The sequence below is a fragment of the Ornithodoros turicata genome, chromosome 6 (genome assembly GCF_037126465.1).
Source record: "Ornithodoros turicata isolate Travis chromosome 6, ASM3712646v1, whole genome shotgun sequence".
In the NCBI taxonomy this organism is placed as follows: domain Eukaryota; kingdom Metazoa; phylum Arthropoda; class Arachnida; order Ixodida; family Argasidae; genus Ornithodoros; species Ornithodoros turicata.
In genome coordinates, this window is record NC_088206.1 from 44,223,863 (window position 1) to 44,245,543 (window position 21,681).

Sequence of the window (21,681 nt, forward strand, 5' to 3'; positions counted from 1 at the left end):
AATATGTAAATTCAGAATATCCGAAGGGTAAGCATCAGATGTTACCTGCAGGCTTCATGCTGAAACGCGTGTACGCAAAACACTTCCGCCGTGGTGGGCGACGTCATTAGTGTAATCATACACGCAAGACAATTGCGGGCACATGGAGTAGTGGCAGCAACCTGAAAACGATACATTTTCTTGTTATATATGAATAATCAAAAATATACATTCCCACATGTTTCGTTTTGTCGTTTGTAGGAAACGTTAGTAAGGGAACAGCACCTGGTTGGTCACATGCAAGCCACAATTAATGCGAGAGGTGCCGATATTTCGATTACGCGATCAAAAATTAAAAGTCTAGAACCATGCACACTTCACCATGCAACTACTTCCCCAGCATCGTGAGACATGACACCCATGACATGACACCATGTATTTACGTATAGTGTAATGCGAAATGATATGCAGGAATGAAAAAGATGCCAACATACCTGTAATCCAGTGTCTCATAAGTTTGCTTCGTTTCCTGCAGCTACCATGAAGTGCAATGCAGTTTCGTTTCCCCATGATGCTCACCGCACATTGCTGCACATTTAGCAAGCGTCACGCAATCCCACGTGACCTCTTTTTGATCAGTGAAAATAACTCGCGTCATGGACATGCATGTTCATCTCAGCGCTAATCACGTTTTGCATGGTATAGAAGGAGGGGCGATCAATACTCTTCCTTTCGTGTTTTGATATCTTATTATATATACTCTTACGCTCTCACTTCGGAACTTCGGATGGTGTCTAGCAACGTTGGGTATCTCGTTTCTTGTGTTAAGCTCCATCCATCCATCCGTGTGTTAGCGATCAGTTGTAGTTTACGACGCAATAATATTATCTATCGATTTATAGTACTGTAACGTGCAAATTAGCGGACTTAAGCGGCACTTTATTTTCCGTCGTTGTCTTTCGAGCAGTGCGTATTGTTACGGTGAAAATTGAGTTGAATGAATCGTCATAGTCCCAACGTACAGGGTGTATGCTATAAAAGGTCAGTGACATTTTCGCGCGTGACACTATATCTATTTGAGAGACGGACTTGTGCTGCTATACAGTGAATCACTCATGCCAGAGAAACATAGGAAAAAATTGTGGTTACCATTCACTGCGTAATAAAATAAACACGGCCACGGAAACTTTCGTCTTCATGTGTTTCCTATGCGCAATACCGATGGATGGAGGTGAACGTTTGCAGTCATATTTAGTTTGTTACACAGTGCTAGGTAACCACAATTGTTTCGTAGGTTCCTCTAGCATAAATTGTTCACTTTGAGGCAGAGGAAGTCTTTTCGTGATAGAGGTATAGCATCAAGGAGGTATCACTTCTTGCACGAAAATGTGACTGACCTTTTATAGCATACACCCTGTATATCGCGCTGTGTTGACCAAGACCGAGAACAAAGAATTCTGGTGAGTTATGCTTTTGTAGACTGTCTTGCTTAGCAGTGTGTTATCCACACATAGTTGCATTCTCGTACGAGTAATTTGACTGAATCAAAACAGCCGAAGTGCCTGTAATAGATGTAGGTGGGTATGTGTTAGTAGATTTGCACCGTTAGTGGTTCGTTGCGCGTTTAGGAACAACAAATTCATTCGAAGTTAAGACACCGATAATGCCACACGGTACAGCAGCATTTATCATTGTGAGCCATATTTCATTTGTTAAAATTTGTCGTCATATTTGTTCAAAAATAAAAGCACAAGTTGGCATACTTGATCTCCTCGAATTGCTTACCGCGAACATCTGCAAATGTTGCGCAGACTTTTGCACTGTACTAAGCGCAAAAGCATATCTGATTACAATAAATATTTCAAGAGGAAGTTATTTAAGTACATTGTTATTTATAGCTGTTTATGTTATGTGGGTACGCGAAGGATTCCGAAGAAAAAAACAACATGGCTAACAGGGTGTTGCTGCCCAGGGAGTCTTGGCTGAAGAGGTGAGCTGTTAAGATTACCAATTGTATCATACGGTTCTGTTGTGAAGTGAAAAATTGTGTATAGTAGTGCACGAGAGTTAATTCGTGCACTACTTTTATAAGAAGAAACGAGAAAAAAAAGTCATGCATGCATCACTTCATGAATTGTAATGTATCACTGTTTCATATTCACATGTTTCCATTAAGTGAATGAACTAATGCAACTAAATTCATCTCATGGTTATGCATTGTGCTTACCTGGAAGTCACTTTTTTTTCATTTTTTTGTCTAGATGATTGATTGATTGATTGATTATGTGTTTGTCTAGATGAAGGTTTATGTTAGCCTTGTATGAAATAACAGACACACATCAACATGTATGCAGCTTGTGCACATTAAAACCAGCCATGTAGAGTCAAATGCCTGTTCTTTTTTTTTTTAATATTCTAGCCTATTCATGGTTGCTCTTTGCTTATTGCAGGTCTACTCATTCCAGAAGCAAGAATTGTACCATTGTAAAGCGAATGGAAATAAACTGACGTCGACTGAGATAGGTGTTCCTTCTTGGCCAATGACTGTAGGATGTCTCCAGAAAACGTCACAACAAAGCCGATGTTCATCTAGCTCTCCACAAGCAGCTAACTCCACCTAGTAGCCTGCTGCTTCACAGAAACACCAACACTACCTTTGGGGTGTACACATTACACAATATGCTGCATTGTGCTGTGGTATGATAACATACTGATTGTCACACAATATGTTTATATATATGATAAGGGCCCTAAGGGCACACTGCATGGCTTATACCCTCAGGAATGTATATCCATACCTGGCAGCAACATTGCATGTCAATGCACGTTACAATACACATTTTGACGTTTGGCCGTTATGAGACATCTTCGGCCGTAATGAGACTACCTTCGGCCGTATTGAGACTTTGGCCGTAATGAGACACTTGGGGATTAAAGGATTATCGGCCGTATTGAGACTTCGGCCGTAATGAGATACAATCATCGCTTTCCAAACCACTTAAAGCGAAGCGTCTCGTCATTTCTGCGCTCGGAAATTGCGTACTTCTGGTTTCGGCGCATTTGCATAGCGGCATTCAGCGTCAGATATTTCAACACACGTGCGCGTTTAAGGATTTCTTAAACACGGAATTGCTTTCAATGAGGAATATCTTCCGTCCTTCCATCTCGCTTTTGCGCGAAATCCCCTAATTAAAGAATTAATGAATTTTAGGTAAATGATGATCCTGTAGTTACATACTTTCTTCGAGATAATCTCCGCCTGACCAACTCAAAAACGGCTGTTAGAACATTTTTGCGTGTAACATTTTTGGGCTGAAGCTGTAAACGTGTTACAAAGGGAAGAAGTCAACGATCGTGCCGGGAGCACGTGAACTGTTTTTTTTTTTTTGGTGTTTGCTGGGGCATTCTTGGTGCTGCGATGGAATGCTTGAGTCCCTGTCTTTGAGCGAAGCTCCCCAACGAACGATTTCACAACGGCATTCATTTTGTTCCGCTAGTTTTCTTTTCTTTTTTAACGAAAATCCTGTAACGAATAAAAAAAACACCCTGTGTATGGATAATGACTAGTGCTACGGTGTTAGTGGATGACCGCAAAAAACCTGTAGGAATTGAATAACAAGTTTCCCTGGAGTTGTGCCTCTAGGATGGACTGTAAAACGAAACTGTGAAGCATGAACAGTATATCAGTGATTAAATTCTAACTGCTAAAAACACCACAAATGAAGCCTGGGACCTACGATGCAAGAAAGACAAAGGAAAAGTTTTTTTTTTATGGAAAACGGATCAAAATGAACACATTCAACAACCGCACCGATTTTTCAACATCGGCGGCGGCGGCGGCTCGCCAGCAGTTTTGGGACGGCGGCGGCGGCGAGGTCCAGACCACTGATCTCTATGTATAAAGGCTGGATAGCGGATGGGTGAATGTATCGCGGGAAAGGGTACGACAACCGGCCGCCGTATTGCGGTGCTCAAAAGAGCCAGTGTGGAATGCCAGGGAATGTTTGGCACGTTTGTAATGTAACTACCTTAATATGCTTGGGTATAAACGTTATGCTTTGCACAGGAAGTTTAGATATGACTAGTTATGACACGAAATGCCGAACGGCACTAAAGCACTTCCAAAGGACTAGAATGATATGTGATATAAAGGCTATATGACGGTAAAAACATATCGACTAGAAATATGTGCACTGAGGAAATAAATGGCGGTAAAGACAGTTCAAAATGACTAGAGGTAGAGTGAATAAGTCATAAAAAGGCTAAGTAGCAAGGTCTTGCGCTGAAAGCTCCAACATCAAAGTATCAGAAGTCCAGTTGCAACAGCAAGTTTGAAGCAGTCAAGCAGGTAAGTGGGCAGAGTGCATTACTATAGTTGTTGAATATGATCAACCTTGACAATTTCTTTCGCAGCTGATGCCTGGCTGTCACCTTCTCTGTATATTCCTTGACAAGGTGGTACAGTCTGATACTGCTGTAGCACTGGGAAACTTCTTTGATCAGACGGATCACGGATACATTGATCGGATGGGCTGCATTCAAACATGTGTTGTCGCAAACTTAAGCAGCGAGAATAAAGAGTAGACATTCGAGGTTGAAAATTTATTTATTGTCTCTAAGTAAAGTAAACATGCTGGAACGCACCAAAGAGACATGTGGCTGGTGTGTTTGTATGTCCCACTAATACGAGTTTGTACGTTAGGCAACATTTTCGTGCAATACTTCTTTCTTTATATGCTTTTGCCCATCTTAGTATTGTCCTATCCAATATGGAGTAGCTTTTACTGCATATGAATGCATAATTCAGGAGTGTTTTCATATATTGTACTAGCTGCAGCTTTAAGGTGCTCTTCGTGCAGTACTGATTCCAATCATCAACCATCGCTTGAAACTCTTAACTAGGGAACATGATTCTAGAGGCTATAGATTTTCATGCAAATACACACTTTCAACCAGAGTTCGAGGTAACTCGTTACTGTAACTAAGTTCCTTTTCTTGGTAACTATATAACTTAACTCGCTAGTTTTGCGCCATGGTAATTTTCAGAGGAACTCCTTTTTCAGGTAACTTTGCCAAAGTAACTTAAGCTACGTTCCAAGTTACTAATTCGTTTTCACTCACGTGCACTTATTTCCTTGCTTTCTTTACGGTTCTTCCACAGCATTTTATGTCATAAAACGTGATGTCCAGCCAATGACAGTATTCTGTTCAGGAAGTAAGAACTGCTGCTATTGAAATGAAGCTGAACCATCGTGTGCCCACAGGGAATAAGATGTAACGCGTTCGAATTGTTGGACATAAACGAAAACTCAACGCAGGCAACTCAGGGTCCAACTCAACTGCACCTGTGTAGTGTTATTTTGTGTCCGAAGTAACTTGGGAGTAACTCGTTCTTTGTTTTTAAGTAACTCTGTAACGTTTCGAGCTACGTTTTGGGCGGAATAACTTAGTTACATTTTTCACACGGTAACTTTGTAACGAGTTCCCTTTGACGGCAACTTCTCGATCTATGCTTTCAACTCTGCATAGTCATAGTCTCAACTCTGCGTAAGATGTAGAGGTCGATTTCATAATTAACAGGTGATCTTGCGAAGTATGGTGTAGGGTCCTTCCATGGCAGGAGCGAGCTTCCCACGGTTGGGGTGCCACGGGGTCTCATAGAGTACGGCGTCTCCCGGGGAGAAATCAGCAGGAAGAAATTTTCGGTCGTAGATAACTTTGTTTTTCTGATGGTAGGCAAGAGAATTGCGCAACGCTTGCCTACGGGCTTCGGCGAGGGACGGGATGTTGTCAGAGATGTGAAGATCGTACGAAGGGACGCCGTGCATTAAATATGACGGAGAAAAACGGGTGACTTCGTGCGGGGTGCGGTTGTATTCGGCGACTACTTGCATAAGGAGCTGGTGCCAAGGGATCCTGGGTTGTTCCTGAATTTTGCACTTGAGTCGGTTGACGATAGTTTGATTCGTGCGCTCATTGAGGCCATTGCACTGGGGGTGACCGGTCGATGTGAATAATTGATGGACGTTCAGATTTTTCAGGAACCGCTTGAAGGTGTTGGCGAGAAACCCGGGGCCTCGGTCGGAGAGAAATCGGCGAGGGGTGGCAGTGGCAAAAACTTCTCGAAGACAAGAGATGTACGCGTCGGCGGTCTCATGCTTCTGCGCAAATGCCCAGGCGTATCGTGTGGCATGGTCAACGACCAAGTGAATAAACCGTTTGGTAGAACCGTATCCAGCAAATCCCCCGATGGTATCCATGGCAATGAGGTCGAAGGGTTCTTCAACTGGTGGCAGGGCTTCCAAGAGTCCAAATTTCTTCAGTTTCGACTTTTTGCATCGCTGACAGATATCACAGTGACGAATGAAGTTGGAAACATCGTTGATGATCTCAGGCCAATAGTACTGGGGAGATATAAGACCGAGAGTTTTGCGCACGCCAATATGCCCAAATTTGAGCATATTGGCATTTGATGACTTTAGATTTTGCGTAGGCCGCGTTTTCGTACTATTGGGACACCGTTGTGCAAGGTATACGCACCGTCAGGTAGGTCACAGGAGGCGTTTTGGAGCTCCAGAGTGGAGAGTAGGCTGATCACTGGTGATCGGGATAAGGCGTCGGCCTCGACGTTGGCCGAACCCGGCTGATGTTTGAAGGTGACGTCGTACATGGAGAGCTTAAGAGACCACCGAAAAAGACGCCCTGTAGGACGCTTGATGGTCTTCAACCACTGGAGCGCCGCGTGGTCTGTGAGCACTGTGAAGTGGCTGCCGTGCAAGTAGCAGTGCCACTTGTCAACAGCGTCAACGATGGCCAAGCATTATAGTTCAGTAGCAGTGTAATTCGTTTCGTGTTTCAAGAGTTCGCGAGAATGGTAGGCTATCGGATGGTCATTTCCGTCATCGCCTACTTGCTTCAGTACCGCACCAACGCCGGTGAGAGAGGCATCACAGAAAAGGGTACAAGGTTTGGATGGGTCGAATATGTGAAGCACCGGGGCTTCCGTGAGGAGGGCCTTCAGAGCTTCAAATGCGGCATGGCATTCAAGTGACCAGTGCCACTGGGTGTCCTTCTTGAGGAGTTCCGTGAGAGGAAGACATGTGTCGCTGAAATGATCGATGTACTGTTTGTAGACATTGACAGTACCCAGAAAACGTTGCAAATCCTTGACGCACTGTGGAGCCGGGAATTTGCGTACGGCATCGAGGTTGGATTGCTTAGGTGATAGTGTGCCATTGCAAATTGTGTGGCCGAGGTAATCGATGCGAGTGCGCGCAAACTGGCACTTCTTAAGTTTCAGTTTGACGTTTTCAGCTTGGAGTGCTGCTAGCAGACTGTCAAGGCTCATGAGGTGTTCTGCAAACGTAGGCGCGTGGACGACTATGTCGTCAAAATAGTTGACAACGTTGCGAAGGTGATGTTTGGCAATGATGTTCCTTGGCTCTCTGGAAGGTTGCCGGAGCATTCTTCAGACCGAATGGCATGACAAGCCATTCATAGTGACCCGTGGGTGTGACAAACGCGGTCTTATGGATGTCGTCTGGTCGCATAGGAACATGCCAATATCCGGAGGTAATGTCCAATGCGCTGTAGTAGCGTGATGGCCCAAGAGAGTCAAGCACATCGTCAATACGGGGTATGAGCTGGTAGACAGGCACGGTTACGGCGTTGAGTTTCCGGTAATCAATGCCCAGTAAACCATTTACATCCAGGCAATATCTATGTGATATCTAATTCTGGATATTTGGATATCTGCTGGAGCTTCGTGAGGATCCAACTTCCGTCTACAGGACGTCCATGAGATATACATTTTAACCCTCCTTTGTCATCCCAGATATGTCCCCGCAAGGTATTTTAGTGGATATATGGACACAAATTGGACGTCACAAATACTTCTGACTTAAAATTTAATATGAACTTGCGCTTACTTACTTTTAGTCTAATACATATCTGAGATGACGACGCCTCGCTGATATAAACGGAAAGCAGATATTTATTACCAACAATATTACATTAGTTAATTATTACATGTTTGTCATTATGTGCGTGTTTGGTGAAATAAACGCCTCGAACATCAAGAACAGGGAAAAAAATCCAGGAACTCTAGTTTGGCCACACTCCGACACACGGTCCACTAAGGTCCACCTTTTCGTCCCCTCCACCGCGAACGCATTTTTGAAGGGAGGCCAGAGCACAACAGTCTTTGTTGACAAAATGGCCAGAGCATATACTGAAATACAAGTTGCTGGGGCACATTCGTTGAGTTTATTGGGCGTGATACATTTGTAACGGTGAGGAGGTGCTTCTTTCCAATTAATCCGTGTCTCTGCTGACTCAAGGCATAATCAATAACGTGTCTCACATTCCTTCCTGTCAAATACTGTGTTTTTAATTCAACCTATTGTCTATAATGCGATTAGCTGTTTAGTGGAGCTGTAAAACTGATCGAATTCCACTGTTGCTTGACGAGCGTTACGCATAGATAAACACTTTCACGGCTAGCAGCACGCGAACGATAAAAATATATAACGATTTTCGTTGTTACCCCATATCCAGTTAGTGTTTACAGAAGTTTCTGCTTGCTTTCAGCGCAACAAAAATGTGGCTGTCCGAACAAGATGTCATAAACTTCACATTTATCCGTATATCTCCAGGCGACGTCCCTGTGACGTTCAGTGCCCAAAATCTCGTGTACTGGATCTTATATGGATATCCCAGGGATCTCCAGGCTACTTCCTCCAGTCAAATATCCAAAACGCGATATCCTGCAGATGTACCTAAGACATCTGTTATTTACTGGATAAAACCGAAACGCGAATGTCGTTCTGAGACATCCAGTAGATATCGCATGGTTGTCCGGATATTCAGGACGTTCGCGATATTATGGGGATGTCCTGGATATGAATGGTTTACTGGGTGCACATTCAAGTACGGCCTTCAGCTTTCTTTTCCGCCAGTATGACGGGAGCTGCATACGGAGACATGGATGGTCGTATAAAGCCTTGGTTAAGGAGTGACCCCACCTGTGTGTCGATCTGCGCTCTGTCTGTCTGCGACGTTCGGTACGGTGATCTGTGAATCGGGATTTCGCTCGTGAGCGTGATAGAGTGCTGCTCAGTGCCGATGGACCCAATGTCAGTTTGAGACTTGGAGAAGATCGACTCGTATTTCCGAAGAAGCGCATCAAGTAGATGCTGTTGCGCTATCGGCAAGGAGTCGTCTTTGATGCAACCATCACTGGAGCGTGGTGTATCTTGAGGGGGTGCCTCGTGCTTGAGCGTTCGGGTTGAAAGGTCAAGGGAAAGGTTGAAGTCGGAAGCGTAGTCGAGGCCAAGAAGGAATTCCGCCGTCATACCACGGAGGATATGAACTTCGACTTCCCGTGCGGGATCGCCAATTTTTAAATGAATGCGGACGCGACCCAAGGTTTGTGTGGGAGATGTAACCTGTTGAACTGCGATGCTGGAATTCCTGAGGAGTTGAAGTTTGAGTCTCTTGTAAATATGTTCACTGATGCAAGAAATTGTGGCTCCCGTATCCAGAAATGCAGTAACAGGATTCCCATTAATGAATGCGTTGAAATGAATTACTGAAACCTTGGATCGCTGTCCCCGTTTCCCTGGTCAGGGCCGAGGGCAGAGACCGACGGTCGGTTAGGGCAGGCGTTGTGCCAGTGAAACTGCTGGGAGAGCCCAAGGGACGCGCAGTGCCTGCATTCGGTCTTAGGAATGTTGGGATGCATTTGCAGGGTGTCAGCCGCTGGGACGTACTTTCGGGGTTGCGATTGGCTGTAAGTGCTTCGCGACTTCTGACGATTTAAAGCAATATCGATTTTCTGGGCGGCTCGAAACCAATCCGTGGAAGATTTAATGTCCAATCCTGCGAAGGCAAGCTCATAGTCTGGTAGAAGACCGTCTGTCAGACCAGAAACTACGTGAGCGGCCGTGAGTCCTGCGGAGTCGCCGAGCCTTCGCTTTTCTTCATAATATGACTCGATCGACTGGTCCCTGCGCTGTCGATAATGAATAAACGCGCGGATATGGTCGGCAGCCGATGCTGCGAAGCGGAGACCCATGCGGGATTTGATGTCCTCCCACGTCTCGTTGGTGTCAAAAATTTCGTTTAGATACCACCGGAAAGCTTCGCCTTCGACATATTCGCTGAAATTCTGTACCTTTTCGTTGTCGGTCCAGTTGCAGGAATCAGCCTTCGACTCGAAAAGACGGAGCCATTTCTGGATGGGTACGCTGCCGGCCTCCCCGTCATATTTGGGAATCACAAGCGGTTGGTGTTTCGGTGGCATGCTGCAGGTGGCTTGGCTTCAGGTTTTATCCTGTCGACTCATGTGACGAAGGAACGGAGCGATCAGTGAATCGGAGAACGAACATATGTTTATTGCGCGCGCTGCACCTCCTCTTTTATACGTCACATATATATACCTCTTTTCCTCAGGTAAAGTCAAACCATCTAATTAACCGAATGTCAGTAGTGGAACCTCTTTAACATGAGTGATTCTGCACCTCTTCTAGCATGTGTTGTCCTGTTGTGTAATCTTCCTGTCCACAGAAAGTTCCGACGGACTTCCGATGTGATTGAAGTACTTCGATCGATATGTTCCTTCACGGCCATCAAGTAACTTTAGTTCCTTGAAGTGGGTTGCTCTCAGCAGGAGCGTCGAACTTCCTTGTCCAGCTGAAGTTCGAAGAAATGGTCCACTAAGAACTTTCTGTAGGCAGAAAAAGGACGTAATAGAAAGGCACCCCCTACATGTACTGAAGAATGACTCCGCGGGCGTGTTAAACTCTTCCGCGTGAAAATCACACAGACGGACGCCTTTCGGTTTTCTTTTTCTTTTTTTTTTTCGCACGGGTAGTGATGGTTCTAGTGAATACATTTATGCTAAGGAACAGATTTTCCTAAAATAAAAAAATAGACGTCAACTGCGGTAGGCAAAACTTACGCTAATGTAAATGCATTTTAGGTTGCTCATTCCGGGGGGAACAAGGCACGTACTCATTTCGAAGCACTCTATCGGACATGAGAGAGTAGGAGGAGGCAAGGCTTCCGTAACCTGATCTCAGAAGGGGCGACAGCCACACCATCCGACGCCCCTGGCACACGTGGTCCAGTATCGTGCAGTATACGTGTTATGGCTGCAAAAGCCGGTGGCACATTCCAGCTGGAAAGCTTTTTCGTGTACTATCGTCTCCAGGCTCCTCAAAACGACTGGGCAATGATTTATGCACTTCTCCGAAGTTTACGCTAAACAGTCTGATGTTTTGGTATTTCGACGTCTACCTAGTGTGTAAAAGTTCGGACTTCAAAGACCAGGTAAGTGGTCAAAATAGGGGAATAACAAGGCGGTGCGTCACACGTTGGAGATTCAAAATTTTCGAGACTTTGTTTAGCGCCAAAGCCACTTACTCTCAAATGCCAAATAAACGGTGAGTACGCCTTCAGCATGACACAATGGACAAAACTTCACTGCCATTGAACATGTGAGAAAAGTCAGGGGTCAACCTCGTACTCACCTGACTACTCAACGTAGCCGTCGCAAGCGCTAACTACTCGAACCATTGCTTCGCGGTACATTAAACAAGAGTATACACAATTCGTTTGTTAACCCTTCTACAATTGTACTCTGATGGAGTACTATCTTGTAGGCAGGTACGAAAACGCAATTAATTGTACACAACAAAATGCTCCACATCTCGGATTTATTGCATTTGTTACGACCAGTTAATGTCTTCAATTGAGTAGGCAAGCGACAATGAAAGCGTGGCACAGCCGACACCCATGGCCATAAGCGTGATAGCGATGTTGACCGGACTGAAACCCATCCTGACTGCCACACTGTTCTCTGGCGTGGGATGCATACAGTGGATAGCCAGCATGCTGACAGCTGCCAACAGAAAGTAAGTGGCGAAAGCAAACGAAGCCACAGCAGTGCACGCAATGATGCCTTTGTGCCGGGCTATGTCCAGCTTCATGCGGCGCACCTTGTCTCGGTACGGGACCTGAACCGATAGGCACCTTCATTACAACATCGATTGCAGCTCGTAACGTCCACTCACCGCGAGGTTGGCAATGGAGATGTCGTCGTCATCCTCCGCCCCCAGCACGGACGTCTTGGATACCACTCGACTAACCGAGGTCAATGACTTTCTTGCCTGCGTCAATCAACGAACGTGAGACAACAGGTGGGACTAAGTAGTAGTTAGGAAAATAAAATAAAAACATGGACAAAGGGTGCTTTTTTAGGACTTCTCTTTGAAGTCGTGCGCAGAGCGTTTCCGCAACTGTATAAATGTATATCAACGAGGGGTGTTCAAGTCAAAGCGGGACTTTCTGTCTCCTGAGTGTACAAATGGCTCGCGCTACTTTTTTCGTCATTTTCACACGCGACAGGCCTCCGCGTTCACCACGTGGTGGTCCAAAGTTTGTGCAAAACACGTGCTGGACAAGATATGGCCGACAACGAGGTGAGCGCGCGCATCGAACAGCGAATTGTCATGAAGTTTCTCGTGAATGAAGGCGTAAAGTCATCTGGAATTCATAGACTACTTCATGCTCAGTATGGCCACGATACACCTAGCCGCAGAAAATCGTTTGAGTGGTGCAAACGGTTCTGAGACGGCCGTACATCAGTGCAGGAGGATCCCGGCCGGGGCGGCCCAGAGCCCAGTGTCAGAGTTCGTGAGAACATCCAACTTGTGGAGCGCCTGATCCTCAAGGACCGACGGATAACATGTCTCGAATTGGCTCGAAAGACGGACCTTTCTGTGGGAACGTTGAACACTATCATTCATGAACAGCTCCAGTTTCAGAAAGTTGATGCCCGTTAGGTCCCGAGGTAGCTTTCCGTGTGTGACCGGCAGAGAAGACTGGAAATCTCCCAAGAGCTAAGGTACCGTTTCGACACTAAAGGACAGCCGTTCCTTGATCGGATCATCACGTGCGATGAAACGTGGGTGCACCATTTCCCTCCTGAGTCTAAACGCGCATCAAAACAGTGGAAGCATCCGGGCTCGCCGGCTCCCAAGAAGTTCCGAAGCACCCCGTCTGCGGGTAAGGTCATGGCCACGGTTTTCTGGGACAAGGCTGGCGTTGTTCATGTTGATTTTCTGCACAGTGGTACCACCATCAGTAGTGCATATTACTGCCAGGTTCTCAGGGACACGCATAAGGCGCTGAAGTACAAGCGGGACGGGCCTCATCACCAAAGGAGTTTTCCTCCTACAGGACAATGCACGCCCACATACCGCGCATCTCACGACACGCATCTTACAGGAACTTGGCTGGGAGTTGCTGCCACATCCCTCACAGTCCAGACCTCGCCCTCAACGATTTCCATCTCTTCTGGCCACTGAAGGCGTTCCTTGGGGGCTGCCACTTCAGCTGCAAAGACGAGGTTAAGAATGCGGTCCGATCATGGCTGCTACGCACCGGTAAGGGTACATTTATGCTGCAGCATCGCTGCTCGCTGCTCGCTGCAGCTTCAAGCACATCGCTGCTCGCATAACCGCTAGGGTGCGTTTACCCTGCAGATTGCTCAAGATGCTGCTCGCTTTCGCTATATCAGTCGCCTAGCAGCGTTCACTGTGGAAGGATGGAAACGAGGAAAAGTGGGAAGGAGGAAACCGACTTCATCACAACCAATCGCAGGTCGGATTTCAAGACGCCAGTCATCAAACATGTTTACATTCCTAGGTGCAGCGAGCAGAGCGGCAAGCAGCGGCGAGGATAAGCGAGCAGCCAGGCTGCAGGGTAAATGCACCAACAGAAAGCTCTGTGTTTGACCTGTCATCGCCAGAAGTCAGGTAGTCCCCGGGCATGTTGAAACATGTTTGGCAGCACTGTTGTGGCGATGATCATGGCGTGCATCTTTGGCAAGCAGCGATGCTGCAGCATGAACGCGCCCACAGAGATACATGTGTTTGTTTCGTCATCGCCAAACAGCGATGTGCCATGTGCCAGCAGCGATGCTGCAGCATAAATGTACCCTAAGGGTTTCTACGCTGCTGGCACCCAAGTCCTCGTGAAACGCTGGGCCAAGTGCATTAGTGCAGCTGGAGATTACGTTGAAAAAAAAAAACTAATTTCTCGCCTGTAAGTTCATTTTACTTTTGCGAAAAATGAAAAGTCCCGGTTTGACTTGAACACCCATCGTATAACAGAGGCATACCCTCCAGATCCTAGTGGCTTCGTTCCATCGTCTTATCGTTTCCCCCGCAGTGAGTCATGACGATAAAGGAGCTAAAAAGACGAACGCACAACATAGAGCACTCACTTTCAACAATTTAATGGACTGTCAAATATATCTGTACCACTGCAGCAGGAACTGTCCATTAAATTGTTGAAATTGAGTGCTCTACGTTGTGTGTTCGTCTTTTTAGCTCCTTTATCGTCCTGGAATTGTGCGAACAGACCCAAATGGATGTTTTAGTAATGAGTCATGCTTTTATATCAGCACTCATAATGAAGCACTGTGATTATGTCGTCAACTGCAAGCGATCCATGTTAACCAGCGCCCCAGAACACAAGGCACAGGAAGCACGGGACTATGTCGTGTAGCGCTTGTTAACACGGATCATCACCAACTAGCCCATCCTCATGTTTAGCATCAATTAATGCCTGGATGCATGACGAGCATGTATCTAGTAAACCCCATTCAATGATACAGCCCTGCCTGCCGATGTGACACTGGTACTGTGGCAAAATCGTTTTCCAGCCTTGCAGTGTAGCAAAATGGTCTGACTTTCTCCCGAAATATGCTCGATGGGACAAACGAATAAGTACCTATTATTTGAGAAAATGGGTCTGGCAGACCAATGCCTTTAATGTCATCCAGAGACTCGATTGTTTGCGCTAGGTCAACACGAAGGTCCTTACTATACACTATTAATAGCGAACAGGCTGTTTGCATACTAAGACGGTGCACCCGTACTATACTCTGTGTCACTTTTAGTACAACTGCACAGAGTTTCCCGAATAAATAGAAAATGTACAGGTCGTAAAGCTGTGAGTCACAGCTTAGAACCTCATTACGATGGAAGGTGACATTACGATTGAAAAATTCAGGTGGCAGAATTCTATATAGGCATAACAGCACAGTGATATGGATGGAACAGCGTGTATTCAAGCTAGCAAGAGATGCGCAGGCACCATCCTTGTTGGAGGCATTATGGCCCATTTTGAGTGAAAGCAATTTATGTATTCTTGTTCTATAGCACATGTCTCGTCTGGAGTACCACAAGGTACGCAAGGCTCAGTCCTCGGTTCAGTTCTTTTTCTTATCTTTATCAACGATATCAGTCTGGTCGAGGGAGACCGAGGCCCAGTTCGTTCCATGCCAGTGCCCCACCTGGGCCGACTTCACTTGCGAATTTTTTCCCGTGCGTGGTGGGCGGTGCGTGTGCGGAGGGCTGCCCGTACGCTTACCGGTGGGCGGAGGGGTGCGCGTGCGCTTACCATCGCGCATTTTTCAGCCTGGGCCGACTTCACTCCCAATTTTTTTTTATGGCGCGGTGGGTGGCGCGTGGGCGGCTTACATGCAAGTATAGACATGCAGAAAAGTACAAGTGAAAAAATATTTATCAATGTCAATAGTGTAATGCCAATCTGTGGAGGGGAAAAATTCAGCCAAAAAACCTGAAAGAGAAGAAACACAATACAATACATAATAATAATAATAATAATAATACATAATTCACATAATAAGGAATATACTTACTTATTACAGGTACGATGCAATAGCATTGAAGGGGTATCACACAGAAAGAACCAAACACAATATTTTTTATTAATGATAATCATACACACAAGTTTTCAATGAATCAGAATTAAAATGGAATAGCACATTTAATCAAAGAAGGTATTCTTAATCAATATGATTACAATCAAAATTACAAGTTTTATTATAAAAAGTCTAATATTCCTATACGTCAGCACCATCATTGCAATAGTGGAGCTTTAATTTCAATTACAAGTTCTGATAGATGTTTAGATGTGTTCTGACACAAATTTAATTAATCAGTTTCTTATTAAGTGAATAGCATAGACGTAAGGAAATAATTCGAATCAACGCAACACAATAGCTAGCACTATATGAGAAACAAAACCGACACATCCTCCAACACACAAACAACAGTTACATGTAGGGAAATAATAGTGAAACATTGCTCTATCAAAACGAGAAATGGACGTGACTTTTAATCAAAGAAGATATTCTTAATCAATATGATAACAATCAAAATTTCAAGTTTTATTATAAAAAGCCTGAGGCGTGACCACCATCATTGCAATAGCGGTTTTAATTTCAATTACAAGTTATGACAGATGTAAGTAATTAATTGTGCACAACAGAGACCATGAAAGACCACAGGAACACAGAGGGACGATACAAACACGAGAGGAATTAAAATCGAGGACACCACATCTAGTTGAAGAAGACAATCTTAATCAATACGGTGGAGTTTTAGTTCTAATTAAATTACAAGCTCTGATAGATGTAAGTAATTTCGAGCACAATAGGGAATCTAAGTTGCATATGTTTTGTTCCAACATGACACAACTTTTAATTATTCAATTTCGTATTAAGTGAATAGCACAGACGTAAGGAAATAATGAGAACCAACATATCACGATCAACAGCTAGTACTAATAGAAAACCAAACCTGCACATCATCCAACACGTAAACAACAGATATATGTAGGAAAATAATAGCGAAACAATCTCTCAAAACATTACAAATTTAATAACTTCCAACTGTGACTAGCACAGACTTAACACTGAAGAACAGAGGAACACTGTAAGCGCCATATACTCCAACCCGTAAACAATAGAGGAAAATAATCTATCATTTCAACTATCATAAAATCATCCTCGTGACTTAATCTAATCGAACACTATACAATTTTCATTCTAACAGACACTACAAACCTTACTTTGTTTTATAAATCCAACACACAACAATGCTACAATGAGAGAGGCTCTCGGTTTTTCACCCCTTTCCTCAAAGCGGGGAAACCTGATCTCTCTATCTGTACAACCAAAGGAAGCAACTGCGCATGCTTTGTCACTCCATGGGGTGGTGGTACATCCTTATTCCTTCTTTCAGCAAACAGGATGCTCTCAAGGTCACACACAAGGATAGTACAAAGGCTATATATTTTATTGTACAATTATCGCAAGTAGATGCTAGAAGTATTCAATTCTGAAGAACACAACAAGAATTCTATTGCAACAATCAATAGCCAGCAAAAAGTAAGAACAGACATCAGTATCAGAGCAAACCGGTTTTAGACAAGCATTTTCTAGGCAAACGAGAAATATTATGCTAACATCAGCGAAGCAATACCAGTCAAAACGAGAAACATTGCAAATTTAATTAGTGTACTTCAAATTTTTGTAATATCTTGCAACAGAAAGTGCTACATAGATGAATCACACAGAAACAACAGATCTGAAATGCAACTCAGAAATATGAGGGTTCCCAACTGAGAGATTATTTTTATGAATGCCAATCGAGTGAACAAATGAAACAAATGCAAGACAATAATTATTTCAGACAGTCATTTTTCTAAACAAGCTAAAATATTTAAAAGTTTTCCTACAGAGGAAATCAACAGAGACGACTAATACATCATGCATACATCATTCCCAACTTACAAAATATCAATCGAGTGAACACCTGAAACAAAGTCAAAAACGATAATTAATTCACACAATTCATTTCTAAGCAAGCAGCGTGAATACACCACAGAACCTGTACAGAAACTCGTCTTTTTCAATGAACAATCAGGATCAACTAGTGGATTCAAACAATAAAGTGAGAGATGGAAACTGACGACCATAAACTCCCCCACACACCCACGTCAAGAGAGGGAGGGAGGATTCTCGTGCGGCCTTGTACAGAGTCATTGAACGCACACACATCAAATATATATATATTTTTTTTTGTAAATCAATTTCCATAATTCTCATGGCAACACGGGCGGGATATTAATAACATTCTGAACCCGATAGCATGACAAATTTTTAAACAATAAAATGTGCACAGATACGCTTTTAATAGGCGATTTCAGATATTTCCTTTGTGCTCCACACGGGGGCCCCCCGTCGCCCAAGTCACGCGCATCGCGCAATGCGTCGTGGGAAATAGTTTGCATTCGTGCTTGCCTGCCTGTTGCTCGAAGGAAGGAGGGAAAACCAAAACCGTTTGCGCTCTTCTTCTTCTGTCTGACTCGTGAAAACTAAATCCCAAGGTGCAGTGGGGCATTCGCAACACGGCGCTCTCTGGCGGGCCATCCATGCAATTTCTGAAATCGTCTATTAAGTGCAGACGCACATCAAAGAGTGATATTAAACGGTAGGAGCAACTTATTTATTTACACATTGTAATGAGACTTTCGTGCACGAGACTGCAGTTTTGGCATGAGAGGGTAACAGGGTGATGGAAAGGATGCAAATACAGGTAAAAATGAAAAGAACACAAATACAAACGCAGGGGTATCAGAAGCGCAACATAACGCGAGTCCAAGGGATTCCACAGGAAACGAGAACGCATATAGTACGTGACGTTCCAGGAATAAGGGATAAAAAGGGGGTTATGGTGACGGAATGAGGACACAGGTGCGGAGTACAAAGGTGACCAGTGGACCGTGTGAACGTGAAGACAGAGGTGGGGGGGGGGGGGTCTCTGGAGAGAGTCAAACGAAGAGAATATGAAAAAGCAAAATGGAGAGTTGTTTTACAGTTTGTGTGTGTGTGCTTATCATTATTTTATTTTGTTTTATGCGAGAAATGATATTTACGGGGGGGTCTAGGACATTTCGGTACAGGACATTTCGGTACAGGACCTTTCGGTACGGACACTTCGGTACACGGACCTTTCGGTACGCGGACATTTCGGTGCACGACCACACCGCTGGAAGGTGGTCTTCGGCTTCTTAGTCATAAAGCGATGACTGTTTCTTCTTCTTTTTTTTTTTTTTCGAGTACCTAAACTTGCGAGTACCTAGACTATGCAATGCGTTGTTTCAGTATGTCATCCAAGGGAAGTACTCGAAGCATCCCATGCACGATACATGTCTTTAGATGGTCGCCGCGAAAAGTATAATTTCCAGGCATTGCCTCTGCAGGGAGTGGCAGCCATAAGGCCGAAAAATCGAATCCCCGAACAAACCGAAAGTCAAAATTCAAGGCTAAGGTTAGGTTAAATTTTCTTTATATGGTTAGTTCAAAAAGAGTGTTTACAGTTTACACGCGCTTGGACGGACATTATGTTGAAATCTTGTGCGAGAAAATTGAACAATGTCCTTAGGTCGTCAGATTGGTCGGTGTTTTGATTTTTCGGCCCTTCGTCTGTTGGCCGTTTTAATCTTTTGGCCTTTCGTGTTTTGACCTTCTGATGGCTTTCCCTCTGCAGGACACGTAAGGGCTCAAGAATGTTAGTGGCGACGGGAGTGTAGATGTTCCCCTAAAATTGCCTATATCTGCATGCTGCAATGATCGCAAAGTAGCCTTTCTGCAGTGCCTTACGGGTGGCAACCAGAAGGGCGTAGGAAAGAATGACCCCGGAGAAAACGTTCCCGGAAAAAAGTGCCCCCGGTATAGCAGGCGGGCATTTTTATCTGGCTTATTTTGTCCTACTCTCTTTCACAGAAGACATCCCAGATGCCCGTTGTTAATGTAGGTCGTCAAAAATTGTTATGTTCGTAAAAAAGGAAATGAAGAGGTTGCCGGACTTTTCAGCAAACGCATTTTCGTTGAAAAGAAAAAAGAAATAAAGAAAGATCATGGTAATTTTAATTTACAGTGAACAACGCAACGGACAACGGACTGATGTTTTCGTACGTGCTAAACCTTGTAATGCCCCTCCTTATACAGGGTGTCTTTTTTTAATACAGATTTTTTATTAAGAATCTATAAGAGTCCCAGATATGCCGTTTGGGTGACAATAGCTGGCAAAGAATATCTGCCGTCCCAGAGATGTTAGAATTGAAAACAGGATGTCTGTAGCTCATACATTTTTAATAAAAAATCTGTATTGAGAACAAAACACGTTGTCATAACCAATAAGCCGAAGACCATATTCCAGCGGTATGGCCGTGTACCGAAATGTCCTTGTACCGAAAGGTCCGTGTACCGAGAGTTCCCGTGTACCGAAAGGTCCGTATCCCATTTACGGGTTAAATAAGTGTAGTGGGCCTGCGTGGATGTTCAAGCCGTGAGGCTTCAGAGACTGTAATTTTGCGATTAAAAAGGATTCGCGACTTTTGCGCTTCATGTCGCTGTTATAACCCGATTCAAGGATAACGATTTTGAGGTCTGTACCCAAAGCGTGTCCAGGAAGGTTAACATGTGTAGAAACGGGTGTAGGATAGTTATTCACAATATCGGATTTATGGCCGTAAAACCTTTCCCTTCCATACCCGTTTTAGACGTGTGAATTGACCAAAGGGGATGTTCCTTTTCTGAGTATTAGGATGGTAGCTGTCAAAATGAAGGTACTGGCGTTTGTCAGTGGGTTTCTTGTATAGACTCGTGAGCAGCTTACCAAACTGTATAGAGACAGTCACGTCTAGAAAATTCACTGATGCTTGAGAAAGGCTACACATGAACTTGATGGCCTCATGTACGGAGCTAAAATGCTCGAAAAACGCAATTGAGGACGGTTCATCACCCGACCATACGATGAAAATGTCGTCAATGTACGTTAAAGGGGCAATAAACAGGTATGCAAGGTGCACTTTTTTGTAATGCAGTGTGATTCGTTTCCTACAGTGACGTTTAGCAAAAATTTTTGTCGCAAAAAAGTAAATAATGGCTCCAAACCAACCGAATATTCACTGCACTCTTTCGCGCTCATGCCCCGCCCTGCGATGCCCTGGCGACAATAGCCACACGTCATTTTGACGTCGCGCACCAACAACCATTCAAAATGCGGGGCGCCTATACACTGATTTTGTTTTAATATCGGGTAGTGAGGTCGATTCTAAACATATTTACACTTGTCAAACCCAAGGTAGCCAGATCAAAAGGTACCAAAAGCCCACAATATTCCATTTCATGTGCGTACTATGTTTTCAGCGCTGTATTGCTCCGCGAGGTCACAGCGGTGTTCTCACAACCGGTTCTCCCCGCACGCTGCTGTTTGTGTCAACGAGGCCCGTCATTGGCTAGGAGTTCGAAATCTCCCCCATCTCCAGTGACTGGAATGCAGCTTTGCTACACGTGCGAGACGTGTGACGTAGGTGCTCTCCTAGTAGGAAGGAGAGACCCACGCGGATTATGCTCCTTGAATGGCATTGTTTCGTGGTAAAGGCGCTGGCTAGAAGTAAATGAATTTCATAATTGGATATCGTGAGCCACGTTCTTTCATAGAGCATAATAACTGGAGAATATTCCTGGAGCTGTTTAGTGCCCCTTTAAGAAGACTAAAGGTCTGACCGGGAAGGATGCTAATGTTTTTTCTTCAAATTGCCCCATGAAAAGATTCGCATAGTTGGGAGACACGCGTGATCCCATTGCTGCGCCTTGAATTTGGACAAAATGTTGCGCGTAAATACAAAGTTGTTATACATGAGCACAAGCTCAAGAAGCGAGAGGACAGCTGATGTCTGGAGAACTTCAGACGGGAAAGACTCAAGAAAAAGTTTCAACGCATCGAGACCCTCAGCGTGTGGTACGTTGGTATA

General features: G+C 44.5%; 1 protein-coding gene and 1 long non-coding RNA gene across 2 annotated transcripts in view; one reads left to right on the forward strand and one right to left on the reverse strand.

Moving 5' to 3' along the window:
* The window catches only part of LOC135396590 (uncharacterized), a 356,249-nt gene that overhangs the window by 176,062 nt on the left and 158,506 nt on the right, over nucleotides 1-21,681 (forward strand). The gene's annotated exons all lie outside the window — the stretch shown is intronic.
* The window catches only part of LOC135397939 (uncharacterized), a 33,015-nt gene continuing 23,016 nt past the window's right edge, over nucleotides 11,683-21,681 (reverse strand). The window contains exons 2-3 of the mRNA XM_064629427.1: nucleotides 12,054-12,149; nucleotides 11,683-11,996 (exon numbers count right to left, since the gene is read on the reverse strand). Of these exons, the coding sequence (XP_064485497.1) occupies nucleotides 11,709-11,996; nucleotides 12,054-12,149 (384 nt within the window). The 3' untranslated portion in view covers nucleotides 11,683-11,708. The remainder of the gene's footprint in view (nucleotides 11,997-12,053; nucleotides 12,150-21,681) is intronic.